General features: G+C 47.2%; 1 protein-coding gene across 1 annotated transcript in view; it reads right to left on the bottom strand.

The window, feature by feature from the left end:
• Positions 1 to 23,917, bottom strand: part of LOC144165209 (monocarboxylate transporter 9-like) — a 46,172-nt gene extending 22,255 nt beyond the window's left edge. The window contains exon 1 of the mRNA XM_077695328.1: positions 23,779 to 23,917. Within this exon, the coding sequence (XP_077551454.1) occupies positions 23,779 to 23,905 (127 nt within the window). The 5' untranslated portion in view covers positions 23,906 to 23,917. The remainder of the gene's footprint in view (positions 1 to 23,778) is intronic.
• Between the last annotated feature and the right edge of the window lie 3,526 nt (positions 23,918 to 27,443).

Here is a 27,443-nt window from a genome sequence, read left to right as displayed (position 1 = left end):
TGTTAATGACATCAGGTCCATTCCGCATTTTCCTGAGCTAATAAAGTATGGAGATGACACCGATGCCTTTTCAACGTCCAAAATTGGGATAGTCTGATTAAAAAACATTAACCAGTACGTTTTATCACTTCCCTTGTAGCTTCCGCAAAATGACCTGCAACCAAATTCTGTAAAGACAAAATATATAATACTTAAACCAATAAACCAACCCGCGATAGCACAGCCAACGGTATATTTTGAAGGGACCATAATCGACAGGACCAGGGAGCCAACTTTGTAGAAGTATGGTTAAACAAAAATTCAATGGGGAAGACTCACAATACACAATTAAGCAATGAACTGGCCCGAACTTGTGAAATGTTGTATCCAATCATGCACGTTATTTTACTCTGGTTAAAAGACAGCTGTTGGCACTATTTTTTACTTGAAGTTGTGCTATGGTGCACTTGTATAGGGAACTACAACTAGTCAAAATTACAAAAAAAAAATCCCTTGCAGAAATGAATGCTCAGGATCTACTTTAATTACAAACACTACGTAGGTGACATTTGAACGACCCCACTATTCCGGCAATACTGCATGCTTCGAGCGGACGACATTTTTTTAGAATGCTACAACTTATCTATAAAAATAAGGAGATCGTATACAACGAACCCGACCGAACGTACTATCCCTAAAGACATTTAAATCGGCATACCCCGAGGACGACAACCAATTATGGAAAGTGTTGTAATATCCAACCATTATATTCTTAAATTAACTACCTGATCATATCGACTTTAATGACCTAATGAAAAATTACCAGGAAAATAAGAGACCTATGTATAAGGAAAACATTTCTTTTTCTTAAGTTCAAGTTACTGTTTACATGTAGGATGTTGTTTCTCCTCTCTATTTTGTTTTGCTCACCTTTGCTTGTTTTTTAAGAAACCCAAAACTAGAATTCTGCAAATAAAGCAATTGATCAATGACTTGTGCCCGCTTTCTATGTAATTGTTACCTGGATTCCTTCACATGCTTGTGATAGCTTCTAGAATCTATACCACACCTGCTGCTAGTAATCACTTTTGTAGGCCCTGCGTCGCACCTTAATGTTATTTTTCTAGAATTTGCTCGTACAGTTTGTTGCCTGCTATTTCTATATTGTTTTTGTAGTCGTAGTGTTGATGAGTGCATGTCATAGTATGAGTAGCTTGCACATGTTTTCAATGCGGTGTACACCTGCCAAGCCGAAGGCCTGCGGCGTCGTCAAGCTGTGAGTGTATGTTCTAGAATAGGAGTGGCTTGCACACGTATTCTATGCACTGTAGAACCGCCAATGTGGCCACCTACGGCTCCATCAAGCTGTTTATCCTCAACTTTTCGCGCGGGGCTCCAGCACCATATGTCCCTGTGATGCGAAAAGAATAATTTTATTCTACCAACGGCCAATTGTAGCAAAGGTGCACATAAAACATGGTCTGTACCACGGTGTAGATATACTATTCTGTGAGGACACACCTTCCAAAACAAACGTGTACTCGTCGCTAAAATAAAGTCGCCAAACTGACGCCACTTTAACCGTTGACTGCACCGTCCTCCGGGGGCAGACAGAAAAAGCTGCCCGAGCACAGGCTACTCGGAGGTATTCTGATCTTTTTGGCTCTTGTCGAGTCTTCTCGGCAGCTTCCATCGAGTCTTCTCGGCAGCGATCGGTACGTCATCTGCTCGATGTCTGCTTGCCGCCACTTGGCCGGTTCCGCCGGCCGGTGGAGCAGACTATAATTTGAAGCCATGCGAAAACCTTTGCGCTTGCCCGAGCTTCTCAGTACAAGCAGCGGCAAAAAGAAAGCGTCCGCTGCCGAAAGAGCGCCCCGACATACAAGAAAAGTTGCCCTTCTCAAATGGATTAAACTAGCAGCGAGTACGCGGATATTTTTTCGACGTACATTTCGTTGCAAAACTCGGGTAAGCTCACGGTCGAAGCAGCGGACACGAAGCGATGTTGTCGAAGTCACCGCCGGTGTCCAATGTTTGCAGGAGCTGCGCGCGCGTCTCAATGAACTTAGGGCGCCTCAACTATCGCAGCTGCTTTAAAAATCTGTCGTTGATTTACCTCACATAGGAATCAGTAAAACACGAAAGTGAAATGGGCACCGAAATCTGCAGCTAAGCATGGTTTGCGGGTCGGCGGCTGTCTTTTGGGTGTGCTTGACGAGCGGCATCATGCTGGCGGGTGGCTTCGGCAAAGGTGTACTGGGGTCATTTCCGCGACGGATACGACGTCAATAAAATCTTGGTGTATGCCGTCATAAAACACTTTCGTGTTAAAATATAAAACCTGAAAACGAACCACCTTACGTATAACGTACTCTTTATTACTAAAGGTTGCTTCCCCGCATGAACGCCCTGTGTGGAGGGGTGCACCTTTTACAGGCTCTCGCTTCGTTTTACTGGTGGAACTGCCGTAATGGATATGACGTAGGAAAAATGTTCGTGTCTCCTGGAATAAAATACTCGTGTTAAAATGCAATAAATTACCCCTTAAGATCGCGTTGTGTGAGGTCACACAAACAACGCTGTCTTACACGCTTGCTGCTGGTGCTGGCGAACCAACTTTCTTCGGACAGTGGTTGGTCGAGCCTAGGACTCTGCGAAGCTCTGTTAGGAGTTTTACCACCAGACGTTCTTTGGATCAGAAGTGTATGCGCGGCGCCACCAACTTTATTTCACATATTTTTGGGCTGTATCCACACGTAAAAGTGCATCTATCTTACACCGTGGTCTCTATCCAATATGTGTGTCCCCACTCTCTACGTATGCAACGCAATATACCGTTTCCAAACCTTTAGGAAAGTGGCACTTCCTGCCCGGCGCCGTCCACTGCTTTGCTTTAACACCCGCGATGTTGTTTGACCAACTACAACAGAAGACGTACGGGAAGTACAAAAAGACACATACACTTTGTTGACTCGCGTACAGAAGGATATCGTTTGGGCATCCACCCCGCCAGAAGCATCTACAGTCCAAGACGCTTTGGTGCGTGCTGGTTGGCCGTCCGGGCCTTCTCACCAGCAGTCGCTGCTTCGGTGGCTCGGAGATGCTCAGCTGCTCTTCCGAGCGCTCAGATTTGAGTGAGCATTCATTGGCACTGCCATACCAGGCGGGATAGGGTGAAAGTTACGTGGCGGAAGTAGCAGGCAGCGTGGTACATACAGGGACCAGGCAGCTGGACGGGTGGCGGCACCGCTCGTCGCTGCCCTCGTTACACGAATGGGCCGGCACATTGGACTACGCATCCTTCTGTCGTTGTTGGCGTGTTTGCTTTTAATGTTTAGCTGGTGTTTTGGGCGGATTTGTGTGTTGATACCAAATCTAGGCAGATGTGTCGGCTGATGAATGCAGCAACGGCTACGTATACTCGTCGGACGCACCTGAGGTTGGGTATGGGTCCCAATAATATGGCCGCTTTTTGCGGCGCTGCACACCTGACTCCAACCGAAACTCAGCTTCGGCTAGTGGAACGGGAGGAGAAGGTAGCAAGCTCCAACGGGATCCTGAAATGAGGAATCCGACCACGTGCTCCCCCCCCCCTTTTTCTTTGCAAATTAAAGTTTAGTCTCTCTCTCTCTCTCTCGTCTGGTGGAAATAAAATTATTAGTGTTAGCATTAATTTTTACCAGTTTAAATTACTTCCGCTTGCTTAAATGACTATGGTTTCCACATCAGTATTAACTGTGGGACACCTCGATACGTGTGCTTTGAAGAGAAAGGCACCTGTGTACTAGTACTATCGATTACCCTGCGGAAGTGGAAACTTGGCGGCATTGAACTTTTCTCTATCCGCAAATTTTGTGCCTTTTGTTATCATGAGTGACAAAATGGGAGCTTGAGAGGTCAAGGAGAAGTCCCGTATTTGTAGTGGTTATTTTTACTAGAGTAAAAGTATTTCAACCACCCAGCAGCCGAAGCGTCGATCGCTCCCCCTCTCCTCCTAATTTTCCACCTGTGTGACATAAAGGCGGACGCCGATAGACCGCCCAGGTGTTAAAAAATGTTGCAGAGTGTGGACGTCAACCCAGGTTCTTTATGCTTAAGCATTCTTTCCCGAGTACCAAAACGCAAATCACGTAGGTAGCCGTTCTGCGTTTTATTGTTGTTGTCAGTCATGCAAATCATTGAAAAAAAAAAAAAACCAAAAAACGTAACCAAACGGAGTAAAAGCCACCAAATTTGGATAGGGACATTCAGGGCCTCGCCAGGGGAAAGGGGGCGGGGGGTGTTTCGGTGCCAAAGCACCCTTGAGTGGTGGATTTCCCCTCTGTCAATCCGTAGTTCGGCCTTTTTCTGCCCTCCCTGTTCACACTCCGCATTGGTATATAATATGGAAAAGCAAAATAACAAAATGCAGTTCAACGATATCTGTGCGCGCTATCTTGCTTTTAGGCTTGTTTTGGCAGGTGGCGCATAACACGCCCTGACAAATATTTCTGTCTATAGCACTAGTGACAGCCAAATATGCAAAACCCGGCAAACACTGTCCGTTGCGGAAAAAGCGCAAAAAATACACTCCACATAAATTATTAAATGTTATAAATATCAGTCGTACCTAGTCATACGCTGTAAAGCGTGTCTAAAAATAACACCGAGAACTGCCAATGAAATGACGAAATGAACGGGTATTTCGATCGTGCGCAATCACGTGATTAGCTGTCTGCATTTGGGCCCGTAATGCGTTCAAGAAAACGCGAGGGTGATGAAAGACTGCGTAAGAGTGCTTGCAGATTAATAAACAATTCTCGAAATATGTGTAAACCGTGTTTATGTCGTGAGCCCACTTTGGTATTACGACTTGCGACAGGAGTTCCAGTGAAGCGCGATCACTCAGTTTCTGCTTGTTCAATCAAAGGTGGCAGCTTCTAGTAAAACGCGGCCGTAGCATTCAGTTGTGAAACCAAAGACAGGTTTTTGGCCCCTCCCTATCTCTCTCCTTCAGCTACGCAGCAATGTTTGTTTAAAAAAGCGTTAACCGACTAACCAGCAACCAAGTCCAATTACAGGCATAAAGCAATGCTTTTCCGCGTCATGCAATAACGTTCCACTGTTATGCGGTATTTATTCTGGAAACGGTTCTGGGTGGCTCTCGAAAGCGTGTTTCTGTGAAATAACCTCGTTTATAGCGTGAGTAGTGAGGTTACGCAGCGCCGTCCCTCAGCCTCATTCTTCATCTTAGAAGGTACCCCAAATTTCTCTTCAGCTCGTGCACGAAGGCGTTTCTTTGTCATCTGCCAAAGGCCAACGCCGCAGCCTACTTGGATTTGCTTCCCCACGCGGCTTTGCATTAGGCTTTAGCTGCAATGTATTCCTCGATGCGACCCACCGCGGTGGCTCAGTGGCTAAGGCGTTGCGCTGCTGAGCACGAGGGCGCGGGTTCGATTCCCGGCCGCGGTGGCCGCTTTTCTGATGGAGGCGAAAAGCAAAAACGCCCGTGTGTACGAGATTTCGGCGCACGTTAAAGATCCCCAGGTGGTCAAAATTAATCCGGAGCCCTCCACTACGGCGCGCCTCATCGCCTGCGTTGCGTCGGCGCGTTAAACCCTAAAATCAATCAATTCCTCGATGCGCCAGAAGGCACGCAGCCACAATGCTGTTTGAAGCATTTGTACGAAGGAACGGACCTGGAATTTCGGCTCGACTTGCAGTATGGTGTACTGGGCATCGTTATTGATTATTGATGTAAACCATACACAAGGCATGCCTCGTGAAGGTCACCTTCACTTTCCAGATTTTGCGATCTGACAAAGTCCTCGCGGTTATCTACGGTTTGCTAGCAGAACCGGACTAGAACGACAGAAAGCCATGCACGAGGAAGCGGCGCTGACCGCCACCGTCATTCCATTGACGAGCGGGTTGCAAAGGGCGGTGCTGTTCGGTGAAATGACGGTGGTGCCAACCATAGGCCATGCGAAGTCGTCGGTCCTCTGCCAACTGTGGGCATGACTAAGGTGGCATAACGGGAGCTGGAGGCCATGGCTCCAGCTCTTTTACATGAGACAGATGACACTGTTATGCCTAGGCTACCCCTCACACACACAGTCAGGTGTCAAGAGATCGCGAGCATGGGCAGTTCTATAAGGTGCTCCGTGAGCTGCCTGAATGTGCGCTCTCCTTTTATATCTGCTGAGCCGCCGGCTGACTTCGGCATTTAGAGTCTTTGTGCAAGGAAGCTCGCTTAGTCGTGCACATTCTGCTTTAACTGCCAAATGGTTGGCCGTGTCGCCCGTTATAGCCGATCCCGCAGGTTTTCTTCGCGCCCTCTATGGATTCTTATCCTGCGGACGCCAGGCCTCGCCGTTCTATGAATGACAATATGTCACAAACCGCCGAAAGTTCTTCCGACACGTCCGATTCTGCCATTCCTCATGTCCACAGCGTCCCCAGTCCCACATACCACATTGTTGCCGTTTCCAGTCGCCGGCCCATGGCGAACGTTCCTTCTTGGGAAACTCGAAAATGCAGTACCGGAGGTGACCCTGCATTTTCGATCGGCCCAACACACTTTACTTGAAGTTCATGTAGACGAAATGCAGCTTGCTGGGGCAGTTGGTACATTTTGGAGGTTGGGGAAAACCATCAAAAAGGACGTGAAAACAATACTATGGGGCTGCTCGCTGTGGAGACTTCTAGCAGTGAGGATGTTTAGCACAGTGTTATTTGTCGTGTCCGCAGTTAGAAATAACAAAAAACTGCCCAACACACGTAAGTGAGCGTGGGCTTCGCGGCGACCGCCCGGCAGTTAACAAACCAAGAAAATTCCTACCGCTCGTCTGTGCGTGCCTCATGGCGATCGTCCAGCACCCTCGGCGCACGTTTGGCAAGCCCAGTTCAGATGATTTGCCAAGATTGGCCTAAAAAACCTCTAGCCTACATTGTAATCGTGGCAACATTTGATCGAAATGAGAAAGTCTCGCCATCCAAGGTAAGGTCAAATTATAATCTCTTCCAAAAAAATGAAAGAATATCGAACTTATAGCAACAATGATGGAGTAAAGGTGGTTGCGGTAGCAAAGAATAAGTAAACCGGAGGCAATCGTGGACCTAAACCTTCATAATGGTCGTGAAGGCTGCGTGCAGCTTTCCTACCTTCAGGTCTCACCCTTAGGGTGAGCTTCCTTCTTCTTTTCTTGCAATTTGCTCTTGGTTTTGAGCCCCAATCGCTTTATGGTGTCATTTGTAAGATTGCTAGAGCCTTTTTTTACCAACACGCATCCAGTGAGGCCGCTGTTCTTTATCGCAAATGCTGCGTATTCTTTTTAGTTACCTTGAACAGTCTAGTGAGTTTGGCCAGTTGTCGTGCAACGCTATCGAGGGGATGCTGATGCATGCCGTCCATAGTCTTAGCCAAGCTTTCAGTGGCTCTCGCGGACAAAATCGAAGCGCACGCTCAAAATACGCCAAATTGCGAAGACCAGATCCGCATTCAGTCAAGATTTAATTTTATCGTGGTCAGTACTCCTTCGTAAGATCGAGCGCTGAATTATGGAGCAATATCATCTCTCCTACTTGTTGAGTAGCGCTACCCATTAGCAACTGTTGTACCGGCGCCAGGGAACACGGCTCTGTGCATCATCTTTAATAACCCCGAAACGGCCACTCATAATCAAGTGGACCACAGTGTACGCCTCGAGCTTCGCGTTCGCTGCGCCGCCTGACGCCGCTTCTCCGCGGCGTTGACGGGATTTGCGCTGCGTGGCTGATAGGGGCTCGTGCAGTGTTTTGGTTCTGTTTCGCTTCTTTTCGCCTTTCCGCGCCAAAAAAAAAAACTTGTTATGGTGACGTCTATAAGCAAAGAGTACGTTTAGGTCACTTAAAAAGCAGCTGCGTCTTCGTAGAGCCCGCGATCGCCTGCAAGAGCTACCCGGGGACGCGGTTCTGCGCGCATCGCTGCCGCTCTTCCGGGCGTCGGCGACGGTAGCACCATATCACCCCTGTCGCCTCCAAATACGTCAGTCACAAATTAATTCCACTGTCGCCTCGTTTAGACCTGATACTGGCACAGTGAGAGGTTGGCTTCATTTTGCAGCGTGGCCAACGAATGCGGCTTTGTTTCGAATATATACATCGCAGAAAAATATGTTTCGGGGACGTGATTAGCCAATCCCGAAGAATAACTTATGCATTTTATAAGAATATAAGCCATGCGAAAATGTTAAGTATATTTATACAATACAATACAATACGTTTATTTCATCATCATTACATGATGACAGGGGCCCGCAGTAAAAGCTGCAAAAGCTCAAAAGAAAGCTCCAGTAAACGCTCCAAAAAAACAGCTTGACTGAAGCTGCTGACCCCTAACTTGGCCTGTACCTCGTCAAGCCTGTACCTCGTTAAATATGTGCCCACACATGCCTATATATAGCAAGAACCAAGGAATACATGCTGTGCAAGCGCAGAAGAAAAATAATAGCTTTAACGGAAATGAAAAAAAAAATACAGTGCAGCCTCTGACATGCTAAAGACGTCCGTCAAAACTGAAGCCAGGCAGGGCTCATCAGACCAACTATACGCGAAATGCATCGCTATATTGCGATACTTAGATGGGGGGTAGCGGAGGAGGACGCTTTGTACAAATGCGGAGCGGAATCAAGCAAAGAACGTTTTGGTAATAACACACCCAAATCTCGCGTTCACTGTCGTTTTGTTTTTCGTCTTCAAAGAACACCTGATCGTTCGGCGGACGCATTTTTGAAAGTATACAAGGCAGGCAGTTCGCAAGCGATGAAAAAGGGGGTACGTGATACGGCCCCCTGATTTCAGTTTCTCCTTTATTCTTCAGGCTCCCTGTGCCATGTGACGATATTTCGAAGAAGCGTTTAGTCGCGGACGCCGATTATACTCTAAGCCAGTCTGAGCGCTGGTCGGAGAGGATATAAGTAGCAGACGAATGTTTGCGGGCGCTCACCTCACGACAAGACGACTCTTAGTCGTGTGCTGATCCCCGAGTATAATTCTGCATTATCCGTCGTACTTAAGTTGAATATTCCCGAAATTAACACACACTGGCTTGTAAATGGTGGTGACCAATATCTGAGGTATATTATTGGCAGAAGTAACTGGCGTGCTGTCAGGTATGAGTGTACCGCTGAATATGTAAGCGCACAAAACTGATTTACATCGTAGTCGTATACCCGTAGCATGGACATCAGACGAACGGGTGGTTATGGAGACACTGCTGGTACATTCAGGGCAGTGTAACTACGATTAGGTCCATGCATACGCCGGTTCCGCGACGCTGGCCTGTGACACACACCTGGCGCTTATACAGACCGAATATGATCGCGTCAGAAACATACACTCTCGTAAACACACCCCATTTTCGAGCAGAGTGACTGCTTCACATAAACATGGATTTTCAACGTCCGCAAACGCTAAATCTCAGTCGTGAACATGCCGAAAAAGCAGCGGCGACAGTGGGGAGCGGGACGCGGACTCCCGCGCCTGCTTCCGAAACGGGCCGCTAGGGGGATGTCAGTGGCGCCCCTACAGGCCGCGCTCCAGGCGTTTATACAACTACAATCCTCCCCAGAAAACCTTTAGTTTTCACTACCTCAACACGTTGACTATGGCGCAGATTCGTTTCGACGGTCAACACGTGCCGCACTGGATTCTGTACAGTGCGGCTACATACAGATGCAAACTCTACGCCAGAAAACCGAAGCCTGCACCTGGTGCTGTCCACCAGGCCAACGCCAATATGTGCCCAAATACACAAACTGCACCTCGCTGTCCCCTATGTAGCATCAAATACGCCCCCTAAAACCACCCCTGCACTCCGAGGTGCATAAAATGTGGAGGAACCCACCTCGCCGGCTCAGAAGATCGCCCTCGACATTACATACCCAGGCCAGACCACTTTCCTGTGCACAAGTTATGGGACAACAAAGCCCTCTAACAATTACCACTTTCCCATCGCTACAAGCTAAGGACCACAAAACCTCACCACCCAATGCACCCAGCAACGACAGGCACTCAAACAACCGTCAACACCTGATAGATAAGACATCGCCTCGACTACAACGGCAACAGCTGAGCAGCTCATCTGTGCCTCCCACCTCACACAGCTCCAGCCTCCTTCTGTCACTCGTCCAGTGGTCGATCCCCTAGAAGTACAACATAACTACGTGTTGAGTGTATTACAAGAATTGCAAACCACCCTAACAGAAATCACCGTTCTTAAAGAAGAAAATGTAGTTCTCAAACGGAAACACTACATGCTCCCCTCGAGCAAACTCCTGGTCGATTCCTAAGCAAAACGTACCCTCGAATTCATCGTCAGAGGAATCACAGAATGAATCCCCCGACTGCTCCACCCAGCCAACAGAAGCACGTTAGGAAAAACTCGAATGTACTTTATAGAACACAAACACAAATAATAATAATAATATTAATAAGAATAATAATAATGATAATCATCAATAACAAGAGCAACAGCCCACTGCAGGGCGACGGCCTGTCCCGTTGACTTCCAACAGCTCCTGCCCTGCGCAGCTCGGGCCCACTGTTGGCCACCGAATTTCCGTGCTTCATCCCTTCTGTGTTACTGGCCTTCCCCTTCTTCTCGGTCCATCTCTTGGCATCCACTCTGTTACTGTAATTGTCCATTGGCTGTCGGTTCGTCTCAGCAGATGGCTACCCAAGTCCATTTCTTTATCTTTACTTGAACTATGAAAGCATCTATTCGAGTTTGTTGCCTGATCCATGAAGATGGTTTCCTGTTCCAAAGTGTAACTTCTATCAAATTTCGTTCAATTTGTTTAGTAAGGCGAAGAGTTTCAGCTCCGTATGTCATCACCGGCAGTATGCATTGGCTGTACTTTTTTTGGAGTGAGAGAGGTCGCTTACTTTTCATTATTTGGGAGTGCTTTGCGAGTGCTTCTCTGCCCATACCTATTCTTCACCAGATTTCCTTCTCCTGGGTGGGGTCAGCATTAACCCAGGTACTTATCATGTTCACGGTAGTTATGTATTCATTTCCAGGGTAATTATGTTGTTGTACTTCTAGCGCTTCGTCTCCTAAGCTGAAGAGGGTGTTTTTTGGTATGCTTAGTTCTCATTACTTTACATTTATTCATATTTATTTAGAGCCCCACAATCATGATGATCAGCGCCCATCGATTATCAGCGCATCAGAAGAGCGCACCGCATTTCACGCACCACCCATTCTAACGCAGTGTATTCCAGCTTGCCCGCACCACTACTGTCCAGCAATCTTTTTTTCTGCGCCCTGCTTGAGGCTGGAATGACCTGCCTGCTGAAACCGCCCTGATCCTTAATTTCCAGTGTTCTAGGCGAACAATTGAACACGTCCATGATATTTTGCTATGTCACCCTATGCCGTATGTAGGCCCACTTCTCATGTAACGCCCCAAGCCGGAGCCTTTGATGAACCAATAAATAAATGAAAAATAATAAATGATTTGTGATAGTAGATCCTCAAAAACTTTTTTTCTGGTATTCTGCACTCTCAGTTAGCAATATATATCGTCTGAAAACCTCAAATAACTCAAGTGTTCTCCATGTTCCCCTAAACTTGTGTTTTCCCGAGAAAACTGTCAACAGTTTTGGCGAGATCTTGTCTCCTTGTGTCACCACCTTTTGGGTGAGAAATTTATCGCTTTGGAGGTGAAGTTTTATACTGCGCGTAAATCCCATATATATGTCGTTTAAAAGTCGTATGTAGGTCTGTGCTATTCCCTGGTACTTTAGTGCTTGAGCACGGTTGCGGTTTGTACTGCGTGCAACCCTTTCTCATAGTCTACAAATTGCCATGCACAGAGGTTTAGTGTATTGTGAGAATTTTTCTCTCACTTGATTAACAACATGTATGTGATTCATGGTTGAAAACCCTTTCCTAAACCCAGCCTGCTCTCTGGCTTGTTGGAATCCAGGCTGTCTCCTATGCGGTTAACTATATCTTTGGTAAAGAGTTTGTATAACCAAATGAAAGTCTACTGATGGGTCTGTAGTCCTTAGTCCTTTGTATCTCCCATTTGATGATTCAAGATATCTTAGCGGTTTTTCGAGCCTATAGGCATTTTATTCGTTTTTAAACAGTCAGAAAATGGTGCAACAATTCTTCGCAGTACTATATCTCCTCCCTCCTTCAAAAGATCCACGGTTACGCCATCTTCACCTGCAGCTTTTCCTCTTTTCATGTCGATAAAAGCCTTTCCTATTAACTCTTTAGCAACTAGTAGAACACCGCCAGTTCATCTTGTACTCTAAGTGGTTTCCTCTGATCTAGCATCGCTGACATATAGTCTGTTGTAAAATGTTGCAACGTTTTTAATCTGCGTGCATGTTCTGCGTAATGTTACCCTGCTCGTTTCTGAGTGCGGATATTCTGTCTTTGCCCATGTCCAGCTTCTTCATAGTTGCTTTCAAACTTCCTTATATATGCAGCATTTCCTCGATCACTGTCATGTTGTATGCATCAATGTGTGTTTTATTTCAGTTAATCAATTTAGACAGCTCTGCTGACGCCATTTGGTTTACCGCACATGACACCTTCATGTTAGTACGTTTCCAATTAGTTCCTCTGTTTTTTTAGTAAGTTTCCCCGTTCCGTTCCTACATGCCACTTCTAGCACAGCTTCTGCAGATTCAGTGATTGCCGTTCTCAGGTTGTCATTTGACGTGTCTAGATTATCGTCACTCTCCTGCATGACAAGCGAAAAATTCTTTTTACGGTTTTTCAAAGTCCTTTATCCTGGCTCTGACTGACTCTATGTTGGGTTCCTTACACTTCACGACCTTTCTTTCTAAGATTTAGGTACACCTTGCATCTACGCATCCTATGATGGCTGCTTCGAACCATACTTAGAATGATTATGATGATGGTTGGTGTTTAATGGCGCAAAGCCAACTATGACAAAAAGCGCCAGTAAAGTTATTAAATACTTGACGAGAAGTGATTACCACAACAAGGTAGGTGTAAAAACGTGTAAACCGGATATGATAAAATCAATTAAAGATAATGGTGATGGCTTTTTTGATGGCAGATTTGATTACCCATGATACTAAATGAGATTTAAAAACTTTATATATGACAAATACTTAAAAACGCATTTGACAGGGACCATGGCACCGTCACCAAAAAACAACAATGGGTGGAGCGGAACGTGGTGTCTGTAGGGTTGGGGAAAGTGTTTGTGCCGTGCTGTGTCAAATGCCTTGCATTGAATATGTGGACTACGAATAGGGGCTCTCCACACCTGCTGCGCAGGGGTATTGATGAGCCCGTGAGCAGATACGAGTGATTTGCAAGTGTTTTCCCTATCCGTAGTCTAGACAAAGCAACTACTGTGTATCTGTAGCGTGTGTCGGTGGTGTATGGTCTCAAGTGTGGATTAATTACGTGCAGAGGTCGGCGGACGCACTCATGAGTCCACTCACTCAGACCCATTTGGACTCAAACTCACGCGTCAGTTTGAGTTTGAGTGAGCGCGAGGCTACTGTGTCATGGTGAGTTTGAGCTTGAGTGAGTTTGAGCCCGCCTGAGTTTGCGTACGCCTGAGACTGAGGGCATTCCGAGTTCATTTTGAGCTTTGAGTACATTTTGAGTTTGAGTACATTTTGAGTTGGTTATATTTTTAGTTTGAGTACATTTTCAGTAGTGAGTACATTTTGAGTTTGAGCACATTTTTAGTACTGAGTACATTTTGAGCTTCAGTACATTTTGAGTACTGAGTACATTTTGAGTTTGAGTACATTTTGGGTTTTGAGTGTATTTTGAGTTTTGAGTACATTTTGAGTTCTGAATACATTTTGAGTTTGAGTACATTTTGAGTACTGAGTACATTTTGAGTTTGAGTACATTTTGAGTTTTGAGTGTATTTTGAGTTTTGAGTACATTTTTAGTAGTGAGTACATTTTGAGTTTGAGTACATTTTGAGTCTTGGGTACACTCTGAGTTTGAGTACATTTTGAGTTCTGAGTACATAAGAGTTTTCAGTCCATTTTGAGTTGTTAGTACATTTTAGTAGCCTAGGAGGCAGATATGGTTGGCGGTTAAGTTTAAGTTTTATGTGCCGCTTTGGGCTAGCAATTCAGGTTAGCTGCGGGTACGGCAGCATTCGCGATGGGCATCATCGGCTGGTGGGGAGGTGGTGGGGGGGGGAAGGGGGTGTCTTATTCAGCGGCTGGGCGTGTGAAGAATAATCGACTGGTGAGGTCATAAAAAAGGGTTATCGCATTTTTTCCTCTTGATAGATTTTCTAAGAAGATGGGAGAGGGTGGTTGGAAAGCACACGACGGCGCTTTCTTGCTGGTTGTTCGCCTGCTTCTGTTAACGGTTTGATTTGCTAGGGTCAAAATGGAAGAGGTGAGCGGTGGGCGGAAGGGGCAGCGGCTGTCCCCTCCGCTGTTTCAAAAGAGTTGTCAACTGAACTGAGTGGGCGACGCCCGTTTAGATAGAATAATGACCGCATTATGAGATAGATTGTGTAAAATTCAAACAGATGTCGCTACGGCGTGTAAGGTATTAATTTAAAGGTCTGGATTAACGGAATCGTGCAGGGTAAAAAAAATGCTTCCTGTCTATAGTCATCAGACAGTCATAATAAGCCATAGATTAGAATAAAATTCAAAATGATGCCACGAGGGCGTGTGGGGAATCATATTCAAGATCTAAATGAGGGGAATCACGTGGACAAAAATGCGTTATGCTTATATTATGAACTAGTCATGGCTAGTCATAGCTAGTCATAAATTGGGTAAAAGTTAAATTCATAGCGCTAGGCCGTGTTAAAGGTCTCGATGAGGGGAATCACGTCGACCAATACAGAAATGCTTCGTGATTGACATAGTCATAATAGGTCATGAATTGGGTTAAAATTCAAAATGATGCACGTAGGTTGTGCGGGGCATCAAACTGAAAGCTGCGATGAGAAAAATCACAGAGGACAAAAATGCGGTATGGCTATATCATGAGATAGTCATGGTTAGCCATTGTTTGGGTTAACATTCAAATTGATGTCATTACGATGCGTTGGGTATCAAATTAATGGTCTCGATGACAGGAATCACGTAGGGCAAATACAAAAATGCTTCCTTGAGTCGTGAGATAGTCATGGCGAGTCTTATATTGGGTTAAAGTCGAAGTGACGCCGCTCAGGCGTGTAGGGTATCAAATTTGCGATCTTGATCAGGAGAATCACGTGGAACAAATAACTAAAGCCTTCGGGGTTCTAATCATGAGATATTCAAGGTGAGTCATAGATTGGGTTAAAATTCAAGGTGAGGCCGCTAAAGCAAATGGGGTATCAAATTGAAGGTTTCAACACAGATTGTAGGCGGGCCAGTTGGTACATAACTGAGTCACAAACAGCGCAGGAACGAGATGAAAGAAAGATCCGTGTTTGTGTGATCTTCCTTTCGTCTCGTTCCTGCGCTGTTTGTGACTCAACTCTGAAGGTTTAAGTTAGGGGAATCACGCGGGGCATATAAATATTGCGTCCTGCTTATAGTATTGAGGGTCGTGTGTATTCAGATTTGAATAAAATTCCAAATGATCCTGCTAGGGTGTGTGCTGTATCAAATTAATTGTCTCATTGAGAGCAATCACGTGGGACGAATATAGAAATGCTTTGTGGTTATCGTTATGAGACAGTCGTGCTGAATCCTAGATTGAGTGAAAATTTAAAGTGACTCCAATAGGGCTTGCTGGGTGTCAAGTTAAAGGTCTGGATGAGGGAAATCTAATGGAATAAATAATGAAATGCGCCCTCCTTATCATCATGATATAGTCATGGCTAGTCAATGATTGAGTTAAAATTCAAATTGATGCCTATAGGGCGTTTAGGGTATCAAAATATTGTCTTGGTTAAGGAAGGTGGATCGGATGCAACCACCGGAAATCATGGCACTGAATAATAACCACTTAAGTAAAAAAGTCTGGCTCAGTGCCCCATAGATATAATTGTACTCGTAATAGCTGGCATTGCATCTTGATAGCATGGTTGGTTCGATACACAGCAGCACTCAACATCCGTCAACAAGCCTGCGTTCCCATAAAAAGTATACGCTAAGAAGTAAGAGGGTTGGCGCAGTCAGTGAATGCCTCCGATCGCGCGCGAGATAGTGCAAATTTTCAAGCATGGCTTCCTGCTGTCGGTGCGCGAAGGTGTACGCGCTCCCATACCTTATACAGATCTGTTTGATAAACAAGGCTATGAAATACTCCTTTAACTGTGCAGGTCATAGACGTACATTTTCATAAAAGTAAAATATTTGCTACCGCATAGCACTATTTCTTGCTGCCAAATAGGGGCAACTTATTTGATACATCAAGATTTCTGGGCCGTTTGCTTGCTTAGAACTTTAGCATTTCAGCGGTGAGTGGGAACCGCGAACAGCTATTTCCTGGCAAGACCGGGCGTTCTCCGCCACCGCGACGCTTTTATTTCGCTTTCGGCTCAACGTTTACGAATACCGGAGCTGCAGCAAAGGTGTTCAGATGATTCTCGTATGTGATGAACCGAACATACCTCCAGAGAACAAAAACGTGGAATAGGGATTGAACATGACGGTGAATAAGCAGTGCTTCCCGACGCAGCGTACGACCGTGCGTATTCTGGCAAATTCGCTTGGTTCGAAGTCTTTCCGATTCCGCACGGCGACCGATTCGCGGCGGCACTCAAGGGACGCAGGAAATTTGTGCAACGAATAGGTTCCGCACAGGCAGAAACTTCTTTTGTCGTGGTGCACTTCACACGTTTGTTGCATGAGCCCTCTGCCCTAACGCTGATTGTTGGTGCCGCCAACAATGGCGTGAAACGCCCGGACGAGTAGCTCCTGCATATTGCCAAGTAAAGCCAATGACGGCAACCTGCGCTCAATTAAGAAAATTAACTTCAATTCTGGATGAAAAGTCAGGCGTCCTGCTTGCACGGTTAAACGTAGCCTCACAGGCAACCTCCTTCATGACAAAGCGCTTGTGGGGTGGCCCGCCGCCTTAGCGGGTTGGGGACAGAATCTATGGGTGAATCTGACAGCTCTCGGACGGTTTGAACGTTCTCTTTAAAGCCCTGTTTAACTGGGTTCTGCTGATGTACCGAAATATGACACCGATTTTCGATGCCGCGTGGACGTCTGATATCCACGCGCGGCACAGAGCAATAGCGTGGGACATCGTCTGCTCGCACCACAGTCCCCAAGAAATCCTCGCCAGGTGGTGCCTCGATCTTTAGGAAATGGCCCACCCGAAAAAATTCTGGTCTGTATAAGCTATAAAAGCGGGGTACAGTGAGCAGTGGTTGTCTGCGGATGTTGACCCATCCCGACATTTAAAAAAAAGTTTCCCCGAATTCCATTTCCATCTTGCCCCTGCGGCTCTTCACCGGCGTTGTTTTGGTGGCTACGCGGGCTTTTTTTCCAGACATTGTGAGCCGCAGATTGTCGACCAAGCCCCGTTTTAAAGATGGCCTGGTCAAATGCCGCAAGCACGATTGATCCCTCTGAAGCACCATATGAGGGTTTTTAAATATTGCAAGGGCCTTGGTTACTTGGTGAAGTAGGACGTTTATTCTACGACACAGCCGTCTCCGAGCACAGGTCCAGGAACCAACAAAGATGATGATCAAACCAGACGAAGACGAAGTGTTCCTCGAAGTGTTTGATGATGGGGATAATGCAGAAGTGAAATGAATGAGTATTCACGCTTCGGAGTTTCGCGCGTGCAGTATTGCTGTCTTTCAAATCTGAGCTTGCCATTACTAAGCATCATGTGTTCGCTTTAGCTACACGCGAATCCCGACACGGAAACTAATAATTGTACAGCCCCGATTAGCTTACGACACCATTTAAAATTTTTACTTATGAAGTGACTGCACATAATGGTCTTACGATGCGGCCATTGCCCGGTTTAAATTTTCTCCCTCAAACCTTTCCCTTTGACCCCACAATTCCTTTTGAGCTACCGTTATATAATCTGCGATGAATTTGCGCAGTTTACTCCCAGCTAGTACTGATCAGCGGGATGTCCTTTTTATCTATCCCGAATGATTTTATTCATAAAAACTGTTAATTTGATACCCCACACACTCTTCCGGATTTTCTTTGATTTTTAACCTAATTTATGACTTACCATGACTATCGCATGAGGATAACGAGGAAATATTTCTTATTTGTCCCAAGGGATTCCCCTCATCAAGACTTTGAATTTGACACCCCATACCTCGCGGCGGTATCACTTTGATTTTAACCCAATCGATGACTCACCATGACTATGTCATGGTTATGACCAGGAGGAATTTTAAGTGCGAATGCACTTTATAAGCGACCCTGAATTCCGGTGACCGCCGTCCGTCCACATAGCAACAGCTGCGGGTGCGCGCGCTCCGCGTCTTCCTTGGCAACGGGGGGAGATGGGCGCGCACTGCCCGGCCGCTGACATGGCACATACCCACGTGGGGGATTGGCCAGGAAACTCCTCGTCTTCCTTGGCAACGGGGGGATATGGGCGCGCGCTGCCTGGCCGCTGACATGGCACATACCCACGTGGGGGATTGGCCAGGAATCGGGCGTGAGAAGGCCTAATGCACCCGCTTAAAGGAGTACTGACACGAAATTTCAAAGCTGAGATCCGCTCTAGCAATCAAGTACAACGACAACACAAATAGGTGTCTGTGCATGGCACATACCCACGTGGGGGATTGGCCAGGAATCGGGCGTGAGAAGGGCTATTGCACCCGCTTAAAGGAGTACTGACACGAAATTTTAAAGCTGAGATCCGCTCTAGCAATCAAGTACAACGACAACACAAATAGGTGTCTGTGCATGGCACATACCCACGTGGGGGATTGGCCAGGAATCGGGCGTGAGAAGGGCTAATGCACCCGCTTAAAGGAGTACTGACACGAAATTTCAAAGCTGAGATCCGCTCTAGCAATCAAGTACAACGACAACACAAATATGTGTCTGTGAATAAATGCATCTTTCTTTCTTTGTAGTTGTGTGTGTGTGTGTGATCTCTCTTTCGCGAACATTACCGAACCGCGCAAATTCAGCTCATTCATTCGCATTTTCACATTCTTCCCCTCGGGGAAATGCGGGGAAAGTTTATTTTTCTCACGTGATTTCTCTCATTGAGACCTTCTATTTGACAACCCACACGCCCTAGCGCAGATCACTTTGAATGTTAACCATATCTATGACTCACCATGACTGTGACACGATTATTGGCGGTGAGTGCAACCACGGGCGGCGCTGCGAAGCGCACCTCCGTGACGTCTGCTTAGGAACTCTCGCATTTGTGGTCTGCTTCACTCGGACTCGCTCTCCCTGTTGTTTCTTTGCGCTCTGCTGACGTCTGATGCTTGTCCGCACCACATTTTGCGTGTGCGTCATTTTCTATCATAAGAATAGACTTAAAATCGCCTGGCGTGATTTAACAAATAGATTTCGATACCGCTACGGAAGAAACATTGCCGGCGTTGCCCCATTCTTTGCGAAGTTGGTTTTGTACGCAGCGCGAAGAGCCGTAGATAGGTGTCGGCTTCTTTTGTAAGCAATATTTCGACAGGCCAAAACAAATTCCAGGCCTTCGCGGCTGTCGGCTTTGGCTGAAGGCATTACGATTCCCGGTAATCGCATGTAAAGTAAATTAGTTTTTGCAACCTTGACGAGCGCTCGAATGTATTGTATCACATCACTTTACGTTGTCGTGGCATGAAAGTGTTCTGACATGCTCTATGGGCCACACAAACTATAGTCTGAGTTCCAAATAACCCACTGTGTGTATAGGCGCGTGCTGGTTTTATACAGGCTTCTAACTAGTATGGAGGTTTATTGAGCAAAACGAGCCATGACTACGGTAAAAATACAGTAACAGTATGTTTTTTCAGAGCTGGAGGGATATTTCGTTACGTTTCACACAGCCATATCTTCTCAATATTCAGATATGCGCTACAGGAACGCTGCACTCAAGAGGAGGAAGCAAAGCTTTGTGTGCTGCACCGTTCGGCAAGCACAATGCCGAACCCAGGAAAGCTTGGATGCGGGAGATAGGATTAAAATCCTTGAATCCTACAAAATGCAGCAAACTATGCCAGCTGAGTTCACACCTTATTGAAGCTGTCAACTGCTGTTGCCCGGCCTCAGTTGCGCTTGCGCGTGTGTGTGCATGAGATAGCCGTGTTGTCCGCGACTTCCTGGTTTTTGTGTGCAAAAGTTCCCGTTTCCAGCACGCTTGCGTCAGTGCGGATGGTCCTTTGCACAAAGCTTTTACAGATAACCTTCGCAGTCCTCCCTGCTGAGGAAAATTCTTAGAGCAACAACGAAAAGTTGTAAGCGCAATACATTGATCGCCCAATAACTTTTGTTTGGAAATTAACACCGTTATGATATTGATTGTAAGCTGGCCACTTCGTACATGTCTTAGTGATATGTCGGTCTCCTCCTTTGTCGTCTTGTTTTTCGTGCTTTGAATCAGCCAGCAACAAGTGGCGGGCTATAACACATGATGCCTCGGACCCCCCCCAAACCGGCTGAAATGTTGCTTCACTGTACATAAATACAAAAATTCGAAACCATCAAGCGATGTTCTTCGATGTTCCTTCAATTTTGCAGCCAGAAGATGTCATTTGTTGAACGAAGTAGATAAATTGTGTTATACAACATATTCTAATGCATCTTTGTGGGCACAAAGATTTAGAGCTACCGTAGCGTGTCTTGAATTTTGTTCCCGACGTTCACGCGACAAGCTCTTGGGAGTGGTGCAATTTCGGCTCGGAATTTGGGTTTAAGATGAAACCCATTGATTGTGTTAAGCTCCATTCATTGCACTTTACTCGATCATTTCATTTAAAAAAAAAACTTATTCGCTTAAGGAGAATTTAAATTAAACGCACTGTTCATAAAAATATTTTCTGTGTAGTACGGTTTCACTAGCTTTATGAAAGAAATCGCAATACATTAGGTTAACAATTGCCATCACTTGTCGTATATCAAGTACAGTTACGTAAATATGTGTTGCAGAAAAATCTGAAGTACAAGAAACACCAGCACTATTAGGGAGGAACATATTCCATGCAAGAAACCTGCATTTTAAACAGCGAATTATACACAGAGACGAAACAAATCACTGTTAAACTTCCGCTTAGCTTCATTCTTTATAAGGTGGTAGATACATATGCCCTCAGGGGAATATTTTCCTGTTGGGAAATAAATATTAAAAATAAGGAGAATATTCAGCGAAATTCTCCAAGCATTGCTACTTCGTAAAGTAGGGTAGATTTTAGGTTACTTATGGCACGTACATGCAAGATAACTGTGGCATTGGTTGGCACTAGTTTTAGGAGCATCCCTTCGAGAAATAAATCCGCCCCTTTGAAGGGCCTTATATTTCGAAAATGTTTACCTACTTGCCTACTTGGAGAAGCTTATGATACTTTTATTCATTAGAAATGAGAAAATTGAGCAGTAGAGTAATTGCTGCCCTATTATTTTTTACATCAATGCACTACACATACTGATACATTCACTCTTCCTAACGTCTCTTGGCTGCATAGGAAAATATGGCACCACGAGCCTTAACAATCTTTCGGGAGGAACTTCTGTCGACTTGGCTAATGGTGATTAAGGGACTTTAATCCGAGCGAAAGCCGGATGAAACAAAGCGGCGCATGCTGCAGCCGACGGGGAACTGGCTGACTCGCCTTAAGAAAGTAGCCGCGATGCTGCGTGATCCGCCGCCGCCATAGCCTGTGTGCGCGAGCTGCGCCGCGGAGGAATGAAAACGAGCGAGGAGGGAGAGATAGAGAGGAATGCAGAGGGGCGCAGTTTAACCTCGTTAAAGCGATGGCACAAGCCATTATGGCGTGATCTTGCGCGCCAGTTGCGAACGATGAGTGACACCTGCGGCAGTGGAAGAATAGAGAGATGGTTTCAGGCCAACGCCATCGGTGACGGAAATCAGCCAATGCAAGCTTCGCTTAAAAAGACGAGGTCACTCCGGGCGGGGAAGGGTAATGGCCAGCCGAGCTTGTCAGCGCACTCGCAACTGCAAACACTTTCTTGGATGCTGGTCGTTTGGGCCGGATCAGTGGGCATCGCAAGACAAATACCTGCGACACTAAATACGTAAGTGACTCCCTATTTCGTCCCAGCACATCCTCAATCGAATCGCCGACTACGGCCACTGCGTGGTGCCATCACAGCTACCTCACGGCACGAGGCCAGTCCGAGGACACGTGACCGTTTTGAATGCGAAAGCGTTGACGTCCATTTTAAGGCCACTGACGCTTCGCTACCGCTCGTCGTTACGACAGTGTTCGGCCTCTATCCGCCTGACATGATCACCTTTTCGAATTGTTTCAGCCTACTCCATCTAGTTGCGCCACTGGTCGTTTCTTTCTCTTGTTATTGCAAATGCTGAAGACCTTGGGCGATAGCGCTTCCTGCCTGTTAGCTCGCTTGGCTGCGTTATTTCGCGCCCTTCTTCATCTGTTGTGTTGGCTTGGACGGCAACCTTTCGGTTGCGTAATAACATCCTTTATTGGGCAAGTTGGTTCATGTCTTAAAAAAATAAATAGAGCAAATGACGAGGACAAACAAACAGATCTAGAAAGGACGAGTTTCTTGGCGCTGTTTCTATATTTCTAAGCGCTTCGCAATTTCTAGATTGGTATAAAACACATTTGGCTATGAAACTCTTCGCACTTGAGGACATGCAGACGCCCGGGAGGTTGTTTTGGATTTTAAATGCAGAGCATTTCAGTAACTCACGATGTCACCCGCGTTGACGTCCGTAGTCGTAGTCCGCACCCCTCCCCCTACACTATATAAAAAATTCTGTCCGGCGCCTGGTTTCGATCCCTCGACCCTGCGGTCGGAACGCAATGTACATGGTGCTCTACCCACTGCGCCACAAAGCCGACACAGAATGGGAGGCTACGAACGCGCCGTATATCCTTGACTGATTCAAACTACGTCAAGAAGCTGCTTATACAACACATTCACTACCACCAACTCCCTAAACACTAAACGTTAACGCAATACACCCACCCCCTATGCGACGCATTTACTCGAGTCCCCCTCGCGGGGAGATGGGCCCAATTTACGATGGCAGTGCAACGCCGGCACGTGCGGGGAGAAAAGCACAAAGAGAACAGAACTCCCGCTGGCGCAGTTTCAGGCAGGGGGCGCGCGAGCACTGCGAAGGCGGGAAATATGAATTGCATGGGGTGGTAGCAGTAAGCGGATAACGTCGGTATACAGGCCATTATTGCGAATCACTGCTCTGCATTTCCGACAGCTTTCACATTGAGTGGAACGGCATCTAATTTTTGGCTTCTAATAATGAACGGGAGAGGGCTTCTGAAACGGCTTCTAATAATGAACGGGAGAAGAAATGTAGCTCTACACAGCTCCGCTATAAAAGAGACTAACAGCTTTTGATGCCCCTCCTGTGGTCCCTCACTGCTGCTGTGCGCTGTGTGTTTTATGAACCCGTGATGAAGCGGTAAATGACAACCCGTCAAAATAGTTTGTCGACCGATCTTCTAGTGTGCTTGGAGAATTCCAAAGGAACGATGAAGTACAGGCAAATTGTATGCGGATAGGTTTACCCTGTACAGCACAGCCGTGATAGTCACTGATGAACTTGGAGAAAAAGCCAAGTATAGACTTGTTTCACTGCCAGCAGTGTGGTGACCGCAGATTCCATGGCTCGTGTGGCCACCTAGCGCAATATGTTATACAAGCTCATTTAGGCCACTGGGAAGTCCTTCCACTCACCAGTCACGACTCCAATAGAAAAGATAAGGAACAGCGTCCCATCTGCGAAAACAGACATCATGAGGCCAGCAGCCATCATGACACCTCCAATGGCAGCTGACTTGCGCGCACCCATTGCTTGGATCATGGCGCCAGACACGAGACCTGCAAAAATCAGCCGAGAAAAGCATTCAGGCGCAGCTTCTACGTACCTCAATCAACATCACCAAAATTCGTTCATGGAAATCGCATATGCACTAGATAATGGCCATCGCAAAGCCCACTGTAGGTTACGTGCGAGAAGATATTGCCTAGCTTTCACATCCTTCAATTTAGCACAGCACCGGGACAATTGGAGATTAATGGGAGAGTCTTTTGAGCTGCAGTGGGCGTAGATAGGCTGGTGATGATGATGAAGAAGATGAAAGAGAAGACGCACAAATGACAATGACCACCCGTTATCTATGACGAATGGTCGAACCACTATATTCTAAACCGGTAACTGTTCCTTGGTTCAGTCTGGGTCGTTCTGGTATAGCCTGCTCAAAAAATAACGCTTCCGGTTTAGTTCCTACCAAAATACCTGCTCGGGTTCGGTTTTGCATAGCGGTGCCACTCCGACACACACACACACACACACACACACACACACACACACACACACACACACACACACACACACACACACACACACACACACACACACACACACACACACACACACACACACACACACACACACACACACACACACACACACACACACACACACACACACACACACACACACACACACACACACACACACACACACACACACACACACACACACACACACACACACACACACACACACACACACACACACACACACACACACACACACACACACACACACACATGCACACGCACACGCGCACACACACACATGCGTGCACGCACGCATGCACACACACACAGTTTTTTATTTATTTCTTCCTTTAACTCTTCTTTAGGTTGTGTGTCAAATCATGTTTATTCATCATCACAGAGTCGCTCGCCCAGATAGTCCACTTATAAGTCATTAGAGATCTCGGAAGGCATGGATTCGGTCCCCACTCTGGACGCGTGTGTTTCTTTCTTTCTTTCGTGCACAAATTTGAAAATGTTAACTTCACTAACCGTAGCAAAAAAGCGTTACCATTCCGCTATGACTCCTTGCCGTTGTAGACTGCCAGTTTTCTATATTTCCTCAACGAGCCCCCCCATTTCTAACCATATTTTTCAGCATAGGACCAGCTAGGGCTGCTGTTCTACCAGCCGTGATGCCGAAAGGTAGCATCAGAGCCGGTAGCGGCCCATGTAATCATAGTGGGTGCTTGCGGTCGTCGTCGATGGGGGCGGGCGAAAGGGCATTTCCACGTAGTTTGTGACGACCGCACAGTCGTTGAAGGATCGGGTTGATGTCGAGCAACCCTTCGGCGCCAGGTGCACGGCGTTCGTGCGGTCACTTGTAACAGCGATGGGTCGGACCAGAAGACACGTCGTCGCCTCGCGAATGACCTGGTGAGTACATAAGGTGCATACGGAGGAGATGGACGAATGGAGTCTTCCAGGCTGTGCCTCACTCGTGCCGTCAGAGCTTCGTGCGCCGCACGTTTTGGGACGTCTGCCGTCGCTCCCTCAGGGTTGGCTAGCCTACATGGTTCGTTGTTGTTGGGCAGCTCACTCGGGGGTGGGGGGGGGGCGGTAGCTGTATCCAGAGAGTTGCGGCGGCTAAGAGTGTCGTGCCTGGAAGAGTCACAATATTGCTGTTGCTTTACTAGGACAGGAGACGCAATGCCATAATAGCAAATGGTGGGTTCGTCCCTGTGCTTCTCATTCGTAGGTGACGGTTCCTGCCGTGTAGTCTGGCACTGAGCGGGAGCGTTGCGGTGGAGAGGTCATGGGGTGGTGCCATCAGCCGAGGAGGAAGTGAGGTCGCCACCTAGATATTGCTTGGTTCACCGCTGCCTTCGCGTGAAGCGTCAGATGCGGGCGAAGCTGGTGGTGGTCGGTGATCGCGCGCACTGTCGTCGGGTTCAGGTCTTGTCGCTGAAGGTGCTGCTTGCCCGCTGGAGATGTAGACCAGGGTGTCGGCGGCGGTGGGAGTGAACATCGCCATGCTGGGTGGTACGGAAGGTGCCGTGTGGGACGGCGTAGTGTGTGCAAGCCGTGCGGGTACCTCATGTGCTATAGGTGGCGGCGAAGAGTGCGGGGGCAGTGCTTGTATCCTCTGTGCTGTACGCCGAAATCAGTCGTCCCCGAAGCTGTAGTACGCGAGCACGGCTGCACGAAGGTCATCGTATGGTGTTGCGCTTGGCGGTGGTAGGGCGAGAACGCAGCGGAGATCGAGAGGAAGCGTCTCCCAGAGGATTCATACTTGAGTGGCTGAATGGTGACATAGTTCAACGAGAAGGTGGCCTCAAGCTTGAAAAACCAACCTCTGAGGTGGGGGGTCGAACACCGGTATCGGCGGTACCCCACGTCACCATGTCGGTGTTCCACTGGCCGGGGATCACGTCCGGGGCACCCTTTGTCGTCGCGTACGTCAATAATATCCTGATATCCAGTTCATCCCTACAGGAACACCTGCAGCATGTTCGCCTCCTGCTTGAACGCCTGTCTGCACAGGGCAACATCATCAATGAGGCGAAAAGCGAGTTCGGAGTGTCGTCGCTCCAATTCCTTGGCCATCATCTCGACTAACACTAGCATCAGACCCCTCTGTACAAACGTCGAGGCCATAAGAGATTTAACGAAACCACATCCCTGACGAAACTTTGTAAGTTCCTCGGCTTGGTGAATTTTTACGCCGTTTTATACCAAACTGTGCCAACCTACTCGCGCGATTATACCGCCTCCTTGGTACTAAATCCGGTGATTCGGCGCTGCCTTGGGACCAAGTTGCTGGAGAAGCGTTCTCGCCCATCAAGAGTGCCTTAGCGTCCATGCAAAAGCGCACGCACCGTTTGCTGTAATTACCGATGCATCCGGTACCGCGTTTGGCGCCGTACTTCAGCAAAGGCTGAACGACAGTTGGCAGCCTCTCACCTTTTTCTCTAGGCGTCTCACTGCTACACAGACACGCCACAGTGTGTTTGGCCGAGAGCTGCTCACCATCGATCTCGCTGTGCACCACTTCCGCCTTCTTGCCGACGGCAGGCCCGTCACAATCTTCACGGATCACAAGCCCCTGACTTATGCCTTGGAGTGCAGTCACTCTCTTTATATGACTCGAGAGGTACGACGACTTGCGTTTGTGTCTGAGTTCACAGCGGACATTCGGCACATCAGCGGCAGCGCCAACATCCCTGCAGACACTCGTAGCCGCATCGACAGGGTCGTGTCACCATCGTCCCATCAGCCACTTTACCTTTCGACGCTCGCCAGACTTCAGCCAGAAGACCCTGAGCTGGGCTACTTCCGGGCATACCCGACCTCCCAACAGATCGAAGCAGTCGACCTTGAGGGTGTCACTGCCATGTGCGGCCTGTCCACTTTTCTTCCTTGTCCCTTTTTCCCGTCGTGGATTCGGAGGCCAATTTTCACACGCTACACAAAATGGCCGACGCCGGTGTTCGTGCCACTCAACGCCTGGTCTCGTCGCGCTTCTTATGGCCGCACATGAACGCCAGCATTAGGGACTTGATACGTGCCTGTGCCTG

This window comes from Haemaphysalis longicornis, unplaced genomic scaffold (assembly GCF_048455015.1).
Source record: "Haemaphysalis longicornis isolate Haplotype H1 unplaced genomic scaffold, Haemaphysalis longicornis Haplotype H1 scaffold_14, whole genome shotgun sequence".
In the NCBI taxonomy this organism is placed as follows: domain Eukaryota; kingdom Metazoa; phylum Arthropoda; class Arachnida; order Ixodida; family Ixodidae; genus Haemaphysalis; species Haemaphysalis longicornis.
This window is presented reverse-complemented; position numbering and strand designations above follow the sequence as displayed.